The sequence below is a fragment of the Topomyia yanbarensis genome, chromosome 3, assembly GCF_030247195.1.
Source record: "Topomyia yanbarensis strain Yona2022 chromosome 3, ASM3024719v1, whole genome shotgun sequence".
Taxonomy (NCBI): domain Eukaryota; kingdom Metazoa; phylum Arthropoda; class Insecta; order Diptera; family Culicidae; genus Topomyia; species Topomyia yanbarensis.
In genome coordinates this window covers 420,286,274-420,299,923 of record NC_080672.1, presented here as the reverse complement: position 1 = coordinate 420,299,923, position 13,650 = coordinate 420,286,274, and the positions used below count along the sequence as shown (strand labels likewise).

At 39.4% G+C, this 13,650-nt stretch overlaps 2 protein-coding genes, 2 long non-coding RNA genes and 1 pseudogene across 5 annotated transcripts; 3 read left to right on the top strand and 2 right to left on the bottom strand.

Moving 5' to 3' along the window:
- The first annotated feature begins 1,206 nt into the window (after positions 1-1,206).
- Positions 1,207-2,954, top strand: LOC131691203 (spliceosome-associated protein CWC27 homolog). The gene is made up of 3 exons (XM_058977428.1): positions 1,207-1,377; positions 1,434-2,286; positions 2,343-2,954. Exons 1-3 carry the CDS (start codon positions 1,336-1,338, stop codon positions 2,933-2,935), a joined length of 1,488 nt encoding a protein of 495 aa, XP_058833411.1. The 5' UTR covers positions 1,207-1,335; the 3' UTR covers positions 2,936-2,954.
- Positions 2,955-2,961: 7 nt separating this feature from the next.
- LOC131691202 (ankyrin repeat domain-containing protein 54-like) lies at positions 2,962-4,046 on the bottom strand. Its single transcript, XM_058977427.1, has one exon. The coding sequence runs from the start codon at positions 3,923-3,925 to the stop codon at positions 3,020-3,022; it is 906 nt and encodes a 301-aa protein (XP_058833410.1). The 5' UTR covers positions 3,926-4,046; the 3' UTR covers positions 2,962-3,019.
- A 493-nt stretch (positions 4,047-4,539) lies between these two features.
- LOC131688499 (uncharacterized) lies at positions 4,540-5,653 on the top strand. Its single transcript, XR_009305241.1, has 2 exons — positions 4,540-5,167; positions 5,422-5,653. It is a non-coding gene; the product is annotated as an uncharacterized LOC131688499 (long non-coding RNA).
- A 223-nt stretch (positions 5,654-5,876) lies between these two features.
- Positions 5,877-12,674, bottom strand: LOC131688500 (uncharacterized). 2 transcript variants are annotated; one of them, XR_009305242.1, is made up of 4 exons: positions 12,433-12,674; positions 11,711-11,964; positions 11,126-11,654; positions 5,877-6,552 (listed from the first exon to the last, which is right to left on the bottom strand). It is a non-coding gene; the product is annotated as an uncharacterized LOC131688500 (long non-coding RNA). The 2 variants fall into 2 exon arrangements; XR_009305243.1 differs by lacking the exon at positions 12,433-12,674 and adding an exon at positions 12,163-12,424.
- On the top strand, positions 7,510-9,366 carry LOC131688498 (asparagine--tRNA ligase, cytoplasmic-like; annotated as a pseudogene).
- Positions 12,675-13,650: the final 976 nt, after the last annotated feature.

Sequence of the window (13,650 nt, the reverse complement as noted above, 5' to 3'; positions counted from 1 at the left end):
CAAAACATCATTTCGTGCGAGATTTGTGTGAGCGTGGTGATATAGCATTGCGATACTGTCCTACAGACCAAATTAATGCAGACATTCTCACGAAGCCATTAGCAGCGGTTAAGCACCACCAGTTCGCGAGACAGCTGGGCCCGAATAGAATTTTGCAACAGCATTTACCCTACAAACAATCATAAAACAATAAATATTATTATTATTACTGTTTCAACATTGTTTGACGCAGAGCTCTCACAGTACATTTACAATAAAATTTCATGTAACAATCAATTTTACTGCTCAGCAAAAAACTGATACAGTAAATCCACATTAAATTTTACTGTTTTCGAGAAAAAAATGTATGGAGAAAAAGCGATTTTTTCAATCTTAAGATCCATAACCATCCCCCTTTTTTACTGTAAAGGTCGATTTTACATTGAAATTTACTGTAGAAACGTTAAAGTTTATTGTTTTTAACACTATAATTTACTGTAAATTATTGTAAAATTACTGTACTGTCACAGTGAAAATCATGGTTTTTTTATTGTACATTTCTATTCGGGGGGCTGATCGGTTAGAAGCTGATGGCTAATCATTGAGGAGGAGTGATGAAAAAGCAATATCTATCCCTCATCATTATGGTGTCATACCCCTCACGATATCGCTGATTTCGTGCGCGCCGCTAGCGAGCAAAGAGAAAACAACAAGTGTTTTTTTATCATTCCACCATTGTAACATTGAACTACTAACACGCATTAAAGCGTTTTTCGTATCACAAACGTAAGTGTTTTTTTTTCTATTTGTGTCCAAACTGTACCACGCGAATACGATTTGTACGTCGCATGTTTTCCTCCCTCCCACAGTGAAGCTAACTAAAAATGACCAAAATGCATATGGGACTGTTATGTGAGTATGGGCAGTACAGTACTTGCATCTCTGTACTTACTAGTTTTCTTCTGTCGGTAGACGGTGAAGTCAGCTCAAAGTATCCATTGGTATCGGGTAAAAAATAATAATAATAATAATACAAAAAACAATCAACATTTAAAATTGTTGACCATTTTTCCGATTGATTATTGTCGCCAACCTACCCCAAAGTCTTCCACACAGCATTTTTTAAATTGAGTTGATAGTCACTCACTTTTGAGATATTTCCAATTAGTGTGTAGAGTGTGAAGGATGCTGTGCGGGATGCATATGAGTTGACCCAATCGGCGGGTCCCGCTGTCGGATTTTTACATCAGAAAATATTTACCAGTTTTCTTCACAAACGAAGAAACAGTTTCAGACTTTGTGTTGTGCAAAATAGAATTTTAAAGTTATACCTATAACTATTGTTAGTCACTTGAAATGAGTAACATTTATATACAGGAACCTCCTACAACCGGAAAGGTAGCATTGTTTGTTCATAAATGATACAGTAACATTTTATTGCTTCCTGTGAACAGGTTCTGCTGAAAACTACAGTCGGCGACATCGACATTGAACTGTGGTCTCGGGAATCTCCGTTAGCATGCCGAAACTTCGTTCAGCTGTGCATGGAAGGTTACTACAACGGGACGATGTTCCATAGAGTTGTACGGGGATTCATCGTACAAGGCGGTGACCCCAATGGGGATGGAACGGGCGGTGAATCGATATACGGGCACCCGTTCAAGGATGAGTTCCATTCGCGGTTGCGCTTTGTGCGGCGAGGTTTAGTAGCAATGGCTAACTCAGGCAAAAATGACAATGGATCACAGTTCTTCTTCACGCTCGGTGCCACTCCCGAACTGCAGAACATGCACACTCTGTTCGGGAAGGTCGGTGGGGACACGATCTACAATATGCTGAAGCTAGAGGACGGCGAAGTTTATGAGAATGAGAGACCGCATTTCCCACACAGGATACTGAAGACGGAAATTTTGCACAATCCATTTCCAGATATTGTCCCGAGATTGCTGAAGTTGAAAAAATCTTCCGAGGATAAAAAAGAGAAAAAGAAAAAGGAGAAAGGTGTTAAAAATTACGGGTTGCTTTCATTCGGCGATGAGGCTGAAGAAGAGGAGCAGGAAACAAATCAGTTCGTTCAGAAGAATATTGTCGGCAAGGGGAAAAGTTCACATGATGCATTGGACGATCCCGGATTAAGCAAACAAGCTGTCGATGTGAAGGGGGAAGGAAGTAGTAAGGTTGAAAGGCGAGACGCTCGCATTTCCGGTAATGACTCGAGTTCAGATAATGAGTCTGCGTGTGGCGATTCTCGGGACAAAGAATTAATCGAGCAAGAAGCCAGGAACATCCGAGACAAATTAAAACGAAGTTTGTTATTTTGTTGATATTATCGAAGAATATCATTATCTGTTCCATTGTTTCAGAAAAGGAAGCTGTGAAACCAATTCCAAAGGACATATCCTCCGATTCCGATTCGGACTTTGGATTGGATAGCGAGCGGAAGAAAGTCAAACAACAACAAGCAGCGAAAATTCGGGAGCAGATAAGCCAACTAAAAAAAGATTATCAATCGGATAAACGGAAGGATAAAGTTAAGGTGCAGCAGGATGAAGTTGGCAAAAAGAAAAATGAAGCCAAAAGTGAAGTTATGAAAGAATTTCTTGCCGTTCAAGAGCAGTATACGGAAAAGAAGAAACAGTTACCGAAAAAGGGAAGCTCTAGGGAAAATTTTACTCTGCAGTTGTTAGAAAAATTTAAGAATAAGTTACAGAATGTTCACGAGCAAGTTGACGAAACAGTGGCCAGTGGTAGTCAAACGGAAATGGACGAAGAAGCAGACATACAGAGCGACAATTGGCTTTCACATAGGTTGCAGTTCGAGAAAAACGATCCCATCCTAGCGAAGGATGCTGTAACGAAGGACGACGGTTGGTACGATGTGTACGACCCCCGGAACCCTCTGAATAAGCGAAAGCGTGGTGAAAAAGTAGATACAAAAGAAAAACCCCAAAAGTAAGACAAGTATTGTATGTTTATCCTATTATTTTTATTACGGTAATTTTGTATGGTATTTGAAAGAAATTTCCGGTTGGAGGCAAATTCAAACTGACAATTTTTGCAACGTAGAAAGCAGCGTATTCACGTCGCTATCTATTTCACTTCTAAGATTCAAATTTTCCACCTGATCCACGATGGCATCAAAGTCAATGTTTCTGTTTCTTATTCTACTCAGCTGATCACTAAGGTCTTCCAGCAGTTCCTCTAATTGGCGCTGTTGTAAATGTCCCGCTTCGCTCGGATCCAGATACAGCAGACTTCCACCGCGAACCTGTTGTTTGAAGACTCGGAAAATCATTTCACAAACTCGAACCACATTGTTCCGATGATTATGGATGTCACTTTTTGTGAGTCGTTGCATTTTCGAGATTATCCTGTCCGACAATCGTAACTTTCCTATTGCAATCTCCAACGCAATCAATCCGCTTGCATCACGAAGCGTAACATTTGTACCATACTTGAGCAGTAAATCTATGATGGCAATATTCTCCGTACAAGAGGCCAAGTGGAGGGGCGTATTTTCGTTTAGGTCTCTTATGTTGGGATTGGCCCCCTTCTCTAGCAGTAACCGAACGGCATCGGTAAAACCTCTGCTACAAGCTATATGCAGTGCGGAACGATTAAACGCTTGTTCTCTGGTATCCGGATCAAAGCCCTTGTTGATCATATCTTCCAGAAGCTCAGTATTGTTGACCATGGCTGCATTCAGGAATTGTGACGTTAGGGCTGCCTTGGGACGACATTTACTGTACGGAGCTGGAGATCTTTTTGCAAAACGACGGTTCTTCAAGGTCCTCCGTTCCACATCAGATTCAAGGATACTTTCACCCACTCGGGATGCTGCTTGCCACTGATCATCGCTTGGCCGCGGTGGAGATGGACTTGCCTCAGGAACTGGTTCCGCATTCGGTTCGAGATTAGGATCGTTGAAATTTGTTGGTTCTTGCATCGAAATTTTTGCTCAATTTCTAGAAAATTTTGACTTGCTTGTTGATTTTATTGATCAACTCAGGTTTTATAAACAACACAGATTTTTTTCTGAAGGCGAAGTTTTAAACGTCAGAATACAGTTGTACCCACTGGGGTCGTCCAGATATTCCGTGATACACGGTCAATGAGAAGCGTATTACCAAAAAATTTCATCATCCGCGATTCTGATATATTGCTTGTGGCACTAAAAGTTGGATTCTAACCGCACTGCGCACTTACTATTCTTCCATTAAATTCTTCTCATAGACTGGTTAGTTCAACTGGTCTGTCTATGAAAATAGCATCTCTATCACTTGAAATATATGTGTTTTGACAGCTCGCAGTTTTCAGTAGCAGTTCGATCACTCGCACTTTGAAAGTGCGGACTCCAGGTTGATGGGAAGTGCGCAATATAAATCACAAATCAACGAACATTGACTAGACAAATTATTTTTCATTAGCGACAAAAACAATCTGAAAATGACCAAAAACAAAAAGGCATACTTTGATCAGCTAGCGATGCCAGTTTTATTTTGTTTCGACCACTTTGACTTGACAAGCCGATTCAGACGAATTGGGTAGTTTAAGGGCCCAGATAAGCTGAAATTCCATTCCGATTCCGTTCCGTTTTGACGTTGTGGATCGCAGTGGAACTTATGTTCAACCCTGTGCATATGTCTAAACCAGAGCAAAACAAATCGATCATCTCTTTTTCTCCTATCAATTTTTCTTTCGTGTGTCATCATGCGTTGCGTTACCAGTCAGAAAGAGATAAAAAACTTTGTTTACATATAGTATTAAAAGCAGCAAACGAAAATTTCAATCACATTTTAAATCTTTCTGCAATTAAAAATATATATTAGCAAAAGTTTTTCACTACAATCGGAGCATAAAAAAGTTCCGGAAGTGCTTGTGGAGTTTTGTTGTTGTTTTTCCGAATAGTAAGCTAGCGAGAGTGGATATTTTTTAACACCATGTCAACAAAAATGACAAATTGTTGATGAGCGATGTACGGTTGAAATAATGCCTGATGATAAATTCTATTCTATTGCGAACAATAAATCACCTTTGTGTATTGGTATTATGATGTGTAATTATGATGTGTAATTCGATTAATCCAAATCAGATTAGAAACTAGTGTAGGAAGATCTTGTGTAGTGTTTTAAGGAGCCAATAAGAAGATCATGTAGTGAGAAGACTTCACCCCGGAAGCTTAAACAAGGTTCCCACTGATAGTGATTCCATTGTATTGAAGATATAATACTTTTTCATTTGTAAACTCATTCATGTCGTTTTTCATTGAAAAATACCGAGGTGGTGGATTGCCTTGGTGTTTCACTTTCTAGCAGAAGTGGGAATGAAACACGTCCAGTGGCCTGCTCTTCTGCTAGAAAGTGCAACTCGAGAGCAATCCACCGCCCCGGGGTTTTTCAATAAATTCAGTTTGATATTTGTTTCTTTTCTGTACTCTTTCAGTTGAAGGCTCTTTTGTATGGCAATACAAATTACGAAATTACAACGAGTGAAACGTGTTAGCATCTTTGATACACAGCTGCTATTTGGACCAGCGATCATGCAGTTTTGAAGGCTACACGTGGAAATGGATACCCTCGATACGAGATTTCAACGTGCCATAATGCGATTTGGAGCTGGCTGATAACTATTCGACTAAAACTATATAAGGAATAGACAAACGAATGAAATATCACCACACGCTGTTTTTACTAAAGATTATGAATGAAAGAAAGCCAAATTCCTTTCTTTTCTCTATAGAATGTCATTACGATTCAGTTTATTCTTCGTATATCGCTTTTGGCTCCCAGAGTGTGCACGTCTAATTTTAAGAGAGTTTTAAACTGCTGAATTGTTCCAAAGCAAGAGGGCAAACTTTTATAACTTAACTGGATATTTTCTTTCGATACATAAAGCAATTTACTTTAGAAACATAATTTATTCATTCGCAATATATTTGTCCATGTTTCTGTAAGAGTTATAATTCACTTCGATCGGGTGAAATTGCATAAATATTCTATCTTAGACTCTCGAGAATCGTGCCTCCCACTGAGAGGGTTACATCTCTTTATATCATCGTAGCCTATCTATTTATTGTACCTAACCGAACACATCGTCTGCTGTTCAAATTATGGGATAAAAAATTGGTATCCCTACTTCGCACAAAATCTCTACCTCTTCCAGTATATTCATCGGAACATAGTGTAGCACCCTAATAGTTTGAGAAAAATTAAATCATCTACCCTATATGTTTAACTGTTTCAATCTGGAGCCCTTTTATTCGGTTTGCCTTCGAGTCACCAACATCGGCAGGAAGCACCACATTTCCACCAAGAATCCACTAAATAATGTTACGACGTTGCACCGATTATTTAAAGCGGCTGTCTGCCAATAGAAGATTGGGAACATGAGAAAAACTATACGCAGTGAATCATTCGATTAGTTATTTTGTCTCATTGACTATATTATTCTACATCGCATGGTGCAAACCCCAACGATTCATAGAACGGTGGTGTGTTGCTCTAAATCATAATGTCCCGCTGTTCTGTTTAGTCACCCAGTTGTTATGGTTGTCCTCAAGGCTCCTAATGGCACCTGTGAAATATCAAAGAAAATATTTATTGAAAGCTATTCAAATTGACTTGAAATAATCGTACATTGTACTCCCATCGCGTGGCGACATATACTTTTTCACGAAAATTCAGCCAACGGTTATAAAAAAACATCCATACCCCTAGGGGGAAATCACTCTAAATGTTGGACTAAAACACTGAAAAAAATCCAAACGTTAATTCTATTTGCTTCAAACCGCTTAAAATTCATATGAAGAAGAAATGCTATTGTTATCTCGCGCACACATATCTTCTATGTGTCAACTGTATAAACTATGTATGAACACACATAAGTTATATGTGCATATTGTTATAGAATGGGGTTTTATGTGCCAAATAGTTATGAAAGGTGAATGTAAGATTAATATTTCTTGTAAATACACACATTAGGTTTATGTGCCAGCAAATAGTGTCTATATGCCTCCGTTAATTGCAAAAATCTATGTGTAAAATCAATAGGCATAACGTTTACTTTTTTTTGAGTGAATAAATTAGTGAACTTTTTTATTCCCAAAATAATCTCGACTAGTTTTAGCTAATCTTGAATAATCCTACCTATAGTTTTCAATAGTCTTGGTTTAGATAGCAGCTGTCACTTCGACCCATTACGCACTCCCAGTTAAGCTCAGCCGGAAATGAACCGGAATTCTGGCTGGTTCCAGTTCGTATTCCGGCTCCAGTGACACAACCGATTCTAGTTAGAATCGCCCAGTAAAGCTCAACCGGAATTGAACTGGAATTCTGGCTGGTTCCAGTTCGTACACGGGCTCCAGTGACACAACCGATTCTAACTAGAATCGGTTGTGTCACTGGAGCCCGTGTACGAACTGGAACCAGCCAGAATTCCGGTTCATTTCCGGCTGAGTTTAACTGGGCGGTTGTTGCACTGGAGCCGGAATACGAACTGGAACCAGCCAGAATTCCAGTTCATTTCCGGCTGAACTTTACTGGGCTGCTGTTGTAAGGAATTCTCTTTCCGGAAGAAGCTGACCTGGGGTTAATATTTTCTTCGGACCGAAGCAACATTGCTAACATCAATCTGATCAGTCTAATTCAAAATTGGAATCGATTTATCCTACACCAGATGCACTAAGAACTGTTGGAGGCTATGAAGAAGGAATGTTTTATCCCCCACGATACGGTTAGTGGTATACGAAGAATCTACTATCCGTTTCACCCCGACCGTTCGTTCCGGGGGGCGTAGATGCACATGCAACACCCGGAAGAATGTCAGCAATGCTTGGACAGCGAAGTTCAACAGTATGACGCTAGCTATGAAAAGTTTCAATTCTTAGTGGTAAGTTGGGTGGTTTCTTTCTTCAAGATAAATTTTTTTTTGAATTTAATATAATCTCTTCTCGTTAGATTACCATCCGACGTTGGCAGCCGAAACATATCTATGCTGAGATGGTAAAAGAAGCATAACCTACTCGTAGTAACAAGGATGAAACGGAAATCAATCCCCTGTTCGGCACTCAAACGTTGCCAGTAAGTACTCTTATCCATTACACTTGCCGGAAAGTGAACGGCCGCTGAAATTCAACCAACGGTGATGGATAATAATAATTGAATATTGATCCAATTTTTCTCACCACCTCCAGACGATCTCTACACCTTGGAAAAGCGTGGCGATGACGAGTTCGGTGATGGAACAGCGGAAAAACCCTTCAAAACAATCCTACAAGCCATGAAGCACGCCGGCAAGGAACCTTTTCCAAGAATTTATGTAAACGCTAAGGATGCAAAATCGGAATCACCCTACGAACTAGTAGCCAAATCTCAGCTCAAGAAAATTCTTGAAAAGCGTTCTCAGCGATACCTTGTGTCAGAGGTTCCAGAAGGTAAGTCCGCTCCCGGTGGACATGAGCTGCACGTTGATTATTGGTAGCTAATTGGATTAGCTCCGGCCGGTGGGGCAGATTCTATTTTGAACGAGGATGCTTATCCTGATGTCTAGCTCGATAACAGACACATTATGATTAGAGGCGAAAATACTTCTAAGATTCTCAAGATGAGAGATGTCATTATGATGGCATTTAGGGAGCATTATCATGAACGTGGTTACACGGAGGTAACGCCGCCGACGCTGGTGCAAACACAAGTTGAAGGAGGGTCGACTCTGTTCAAAATGGACTATTTTAGGTAAATAAAAAATGTTCGCATTAGAAGTATTTGCTCAAACAATAAATACATTTTAGGGCGGAAGCATTCCTGACGCAAAGCTCAGAAAAATATATGGAAACCTGTTTGCCGGCATTGGGCGACTATTGCATTTCTCAAAGTTACCGTGCAGAGCAGTCTTGCTCGCCGTGATTTAGCAGAATACAGTTATATTGAGGGTGAATGTCCCTTTATTACTTTCAAAGAGCTACTTGATCGGCTGGAAGATTTGATAGTAGATGTTGTCGATCGAGTATTGAAATCTCCGTGGGGTCATCTTAACCCGAATTTTATGCCACCGAACTATGTCGATGCTATTGACTGGCTAAAGGAGAACAACGTCACCAAGAATGATGGAACTTTTTATGAGTTTGGCGATGATATTCCGGAGGGTCCGGAACGAAAAATGACGGAGCAAATAAACGAACCAATAATGCTGTGCCGGTTTCCCGCGAAAATTAAATCATTTTACATGTCTAGATGTGAAGACGATCGCCGATTAATTGTCGGAGGTCGATTTCTCTGAACAGTATTACTAAAAAGCTAGAAATTGACACTTTTACTTTAAGAAAATAAAATATTGTCATTCCATATCAATATATTTGTATTATATCTAATAAAGCAACATACAGAGAGATGAGGGAATTTTATTAGGCACCTAAAAGCCCGTTGACATGAACGCGTATTTTCAGTTGCAGGCAATAAATACTCTTATCACATATCCTTCGGGGTCGTTCCCATTAACCAAAGTACGGCACTCTCTGATTGAATTTGAACTTCCTGGCTAGAGTGAGTGTTCGAAGTGCTTACCAAACAGCCCGGTTGTCGAGGTTCCAGTGCAATCCACTAGTGCTACATACGGCCCGTTGTCCAATAGGAACAAGCGAACACCAGATACGTTCGTGTACCAACCGAGGGGAAATTTGAATTAAGTGGGTTCCCGCCGGTAGCAGCCAACTGAGAGTTACTGGATCGCAAGAATACAAATGCATTCGGTAGAATGTCACGGGCCAGGGACAAAGAATTAATGTTGGCCATGATTTGGTACAACCGGCCAGAACTTTCACACAACACCAGAATTCGACTTATTTCGCTATCGTAACTGGTGCTCTAAATCGCTTTGAGAGATTTTGTAAAATCTGTAGCATTTGGGTGTTTTGATTATCTGTTAAATAGACATCAGTAACGAGTGAAATTTTTTTTTTAATTTGTAATGTTCTTACCTTGCAATTCAACCGCTTTCCTTAAGTCATAGATTAATCGGTGCAGGAATCGAAATTCCCCGTCACCGAACTGTTCTTCTGTGCCAATATTTTCCTTAAGAAAGTCAACCCATCGATTCGTACCCCCGTCGACGGCAATGCGGATTTTTGCTGGAATTTGACAAGCTCATCCCATATTCTATTATTCACACACCAATTAAACGAAAACAGTTGATAGTCTCGCCCAAAACAAGATATTAAATAAAAGATATTATCCAGTAGATCCAAAATCACGATAATGCATTTGACTTGATATATTGTTGTTGCCAACGAAAATTGTGTTTTTTGGCTTACACATTTTTCAAAAAAGCGCTCCAAAACAACATTCGCCCCCAGCGCACGCATACGAAAACTGAGAACCGCAAAATTTTGTGATATAAAACAGAGCTACATGACAGCCATGACAATGATATATACGCTTTTCATAATATTACCATAGCTGAGAAACAGCTGGGGTCCGAATTGGCCAGCGGTCCGAATTGGGCCACTTCCCCCTAGATGTGCACACATGCACACACAGACATTGACCGATCTCGACGAACTGAATCGAATGGATTATGACATTCGGCCCCCGAGTCTCAGTTGAAAAGTTGATTTGTGGAGTGATTGCATAGTATTTCTTTATATGCAAAAAGCACAAAGGTTTAGATAATTTCATGTGCGATCGCACTTTCCAACTCATAACTCCAGAACCAGATCCAAATAAAATTCAATAGCAGCCTATGGCTATGTTGCACCTTTCATTTGAGTATAACATTGTTTAAATCGGTCCAACCATCTCTGAGAAAAGTGATATTATTTGTAATTTTGTAATTTATTTGGCCTGTGTTAAGCCAAAGAGGACCAAGCGCCATTTAGAGATACATGCTCTAAAATCGCTATCGCATCCAACATAGCACCAGCAACAGCCACATCTAATTATTTTTGGGAACACAAATATCATACGAAAGCAAATAAGTGGTCTTTAACTTGCAACTTTAATGAACGGTTATCTAAATATGCATTTTAACATGAAAAATACCAGAAAAAAATTATGGCGCTCAGCTCGGTCTGGCTTAACGCAGGCCATTTATCAGCAGAACGAAAACTTGTCAGTTACATAAACTTTGTATCATTGTATTATTTGATACTCACATACATACACAAACTCAGTTGAGAGCCATCGAGCGCGTCCACGGGTGGCGGATGCAGGAACGACTTGTATCCAGTGTAGGTTAGTTGCGAATAGCCAAAATAAGCAACTCTGGATGAGCAACGCGTTCAGAGAGCAAATCAGGTGACATTTCGGGCGGTCTGGGTCGCTTTTAAACGTAATATGGTGTTGAGCAAATTCACCTGCTACAAGCAGCTGCGGCCGTGGTGTATCCGGCGAGCTGAAATCTCATTGCCGCACACTGGAAGCAGATGGACATTGACTCTTACCGTTTCGGTACGATTAAAATTCCCATGCAAGCGTAGAACCGGTGTAGCATTTCGTTCCGGAGCACGATCAGCGCGGAGTATAGCGGTTCGTGGTAACACACAAACGATAGATTTCAGCGGAATTGGTGTCGCTTCCGGTAGCGACTCAGTATCCCGTTTGGTACTTGATCGAGCGAGTCCGGTCGACCTTTCAGACAGCAGGAACAATTACACGTTGGTCGGTAGCCCAGTGGGGACGATTCTGCAATGAACGGAAGTCAGTAATGATTTTTCATATTTATTCGCCATCGAACTTACCCGCACCGTTTGATGCATCTTCCCCCTCATTCGGTTTCGGTATGTTACAATTTCCCGTGCAAGCGTAGATCCGGTATAGCATCTTGTGCCGGACCACGATCAGCCCGGAGTATAGCGATTCGTTGTTAAGCACAATTGACACGATCGATCAGCAGAATTTGCGTTGGTTCCGGTAGCGATTCGCTATCCTCCGTTTGTTGCCTTTGAACGAGCGAATTGTTGGACAGCAGGAACAAATACACGTTGGTCACAAACTGTAAACAGAAATAAACAACATCAATTTTCTTCTTTAGTAGGTGAGGCAAAACAATGATTTTACTAAAGCACATGAGGCAAAATGATATATTTACTAGCAGGTGATGCAAAACGATATATCGATAATTCAGCATGAGAAACAGATGCAGATTAGAATATCGCGAATGTTTATATTGTTATATCCCTCAACTACTCACTGATACTATGCAGATCAAATTAACCAACAGAATGCACGATTGTTTGCTAGGAACGACTTTAATTTTACTATCTACAATTGGGAAAACTGCGACACAATAAGCCAATGATTAGAGTTTTAATATCTAATAAAAAGGTTTCAGATGAACTTGTCCATTGCAAGTTATTCACAATGGTAGCCAATGAATAAATTTTGATACACATAAAAGCAGTCTATAATGCAATGAAACTTGACCACCACAAGAACTAGGTCATAACTGGAACACTACGACTCGTTTTCAAAACAACTTATTTTCGTCGTCATTTTAATTACACATATATGTTGTCTTCAAATTGCATGTCTGTCCTTATACCAACTGAATAAACTTTTTTTTTCCTAAGATTTGGAACAACAGTGGTACAAAAAAGATTTAACATTAACTTTTTGTTTGTAACTATTTGAAATCTATCTAATAGCAATAATATAATATCAAATGTTTATATTCAGAGTAACAACAGTCAAAACAATGTTGACAGCTCTATGTGGAAGCTGTGGAACGAAATGTCAAATATTTGTGGAACGGAAGATTTTCTTCGAGTTTAACACAACCCTGATCACGAAACGGAATAGTTTTCATTCCGTTTTAGAGAGAGATAAAAATAGAAAAAAGGGCAGCCGGAAAAGGGATGCAAGAAAACGGAATTCCGTTTCTTGACTTATCTGCACCCTAATTCGCCTCCTTGCCCGAATAGAAATGTACAGTAACAAAACCATTATTTTTACTGTGACAGTACAGTAATTTTACAATAATTTACAGTAAGTTTTAGTGTTCGGCTACAATACAAAAACAATAAACTTTAATGTTTTTACAGTAAATTTCAATGTAAAATAGACTTTTACAGTGAAAAAGGGGGGTGGTTATGTATCTTAACATTAAAAAAATCAATTTTTCTCCATACAGTTTTTTCTCGAAAACAGTAAAATTTAATGTGAATGCACTGTATCAGTTCTTTGCTGAACAGTGAAATTTATTGTTACATGAAATTTTATTGTAAAACTACTGTGAGAACTTGGCATCGAACAATGTTAAAACAGTAATAACTATAATATTTATTGTTTTATGATTGTTTGTAAGATAAATTCTATTGTAAAATTCTATCCGGGTGGTGAACCAAGAAATGATAACGCTTTTGTATGGGGTCTTGGCGTATTTAATTTGTATTTGGTATTACTTACGAACTTAAGAGAATCAAACAATAGGGTAACAGGGGTATTTTGGACCGCTTTAGGAAGTCTTGAGGAAAAAATCTGAAAAATACGGTTTGGCTCTAGGGGCAGATCACTTGTGATGCGTTTCTAAAAATCAGCTAAATTAAATGCATTTCTTTCCATCAAAATAGAAATTCATAATGCATTTTGCGTTGCGTGTAAGATGTTAAAACCCTACAAAAAATTAGCCCTACATTCAACAAAACATCGAACAAAATGAATCAGCGTAGGATGGTTATTA

Coding starts and splice junctions, on each gene's coding strand:
- LOC131691203 (XM_058977428.1), top strand. CDS start 1,336: ATGAGTAACATTTATATACAGGAACCTCCTACAACCGGAAAG. Junction 1,378..1,433: donor AACCTCCTACAACCGGAAAG/GTAGCATTGTTT, acceptor TCCTGTGAACAG/GTTCTGCTGAAAACTACAGT. Junction 2,287..2,342: donor CCGAGACAAATTAAAACGAA/GTTTGTTATTTT, acceptor CCATTGTTTCAG/AAAAGGAAGCTGTGAAACCA.
- LOC131691202 (XM_058977427.1), bottom strand. CDS start 3,925: ATGCAAGAACCAACAAATTTCAACGATCCTAATCTCGAACCGAATGCG.